The sequence below is a fragment of the Eimeria mitis genome, genomic scaffold (genome assembly GCF_000499745.2).
Source record: "Eimeria mitis Houghton genomic scaffold, Emh_scaff4787, whole genome shotgun sequence".
In the NCBI taxonomy this organism is placed as follows: Eukaryota; Apicomplexa; class Conoidasida; order Eucoccidiorida; family Eimeriidae; genus Eimeria; species Eimeria mitis.
In genome coordinates, this window is record NW_013573086.1 from 2,363 (window position 1) to 2,911 (window position 549).

The 549-nt window shown below is 41.7% G+C and overlaps 1 protein-coding gene across 1 annotated transcript in view; it reads left to right on the top strand.

The window, feature by feature from the left end:
• EMH_0077690 (uncharacterized protein) overlaps nucleotides 1-465 on the top strand; it is a gene marked incomplete at both ends in the record, with an annotated part of 774 nt that extends 309 nt beyond the window's left edge. The window contains one exon of the mRNA XM_013499882.1: nucleotides 1-465. Within this exon, the coding sequence (XP_013355336.1) occupies nucleotides 1-465 (465 nt within the window).
• Between the last annotated feature and the right edge of the window lie 84 nt (nucleotides 466-549).

The window sequence follows — 549 nt, forward strand, 5'->3', positions numbered from 1 at the left end:
GGGGGCCCCCTGAAACACACAGAAGGGGATCATCTCGGTCTTTATAGCGTTGAGGGGGGCCCCCATCATGCTGGTTTCGCTGCTGGGGGGGCCCCCAGGAAAGCAGGTGTACCGTGGTCGTTTCGGTTGAGTGTATCTTTGTTTGCTTTTTTAACTTTACTGATTGGTGTAATGTCTATGAAGAGATCTACTCCTCCTCCATCTATACGTGAAGCAGCAGCAGCAGCAGCAGCAGCAGCAGCAGCAGCGGCATCACCTACAGCAGCAGCAGGTACAGCAGCAGCAGCAGCAGCAGCAGCAGCAGCAGCAGCAGCAGCAGCAGGACATAAACAAATTCCTTTTCCTTTAAAACAAGAAAAAGAAGAAAGCGAAGATGAATATATAAATGATGAAATAGACCAAGATGTACAGAGCGCCTTAGATAAGCTCGAAGAGATACTAAGAGAAGAAGTAGATTGCTTATAAAAAAAAAAAAAAATATAAATAAATAAATAAATAAATAAATAAATAAATATAAATATATTGTAGTAATGATAAATGATTAAATAT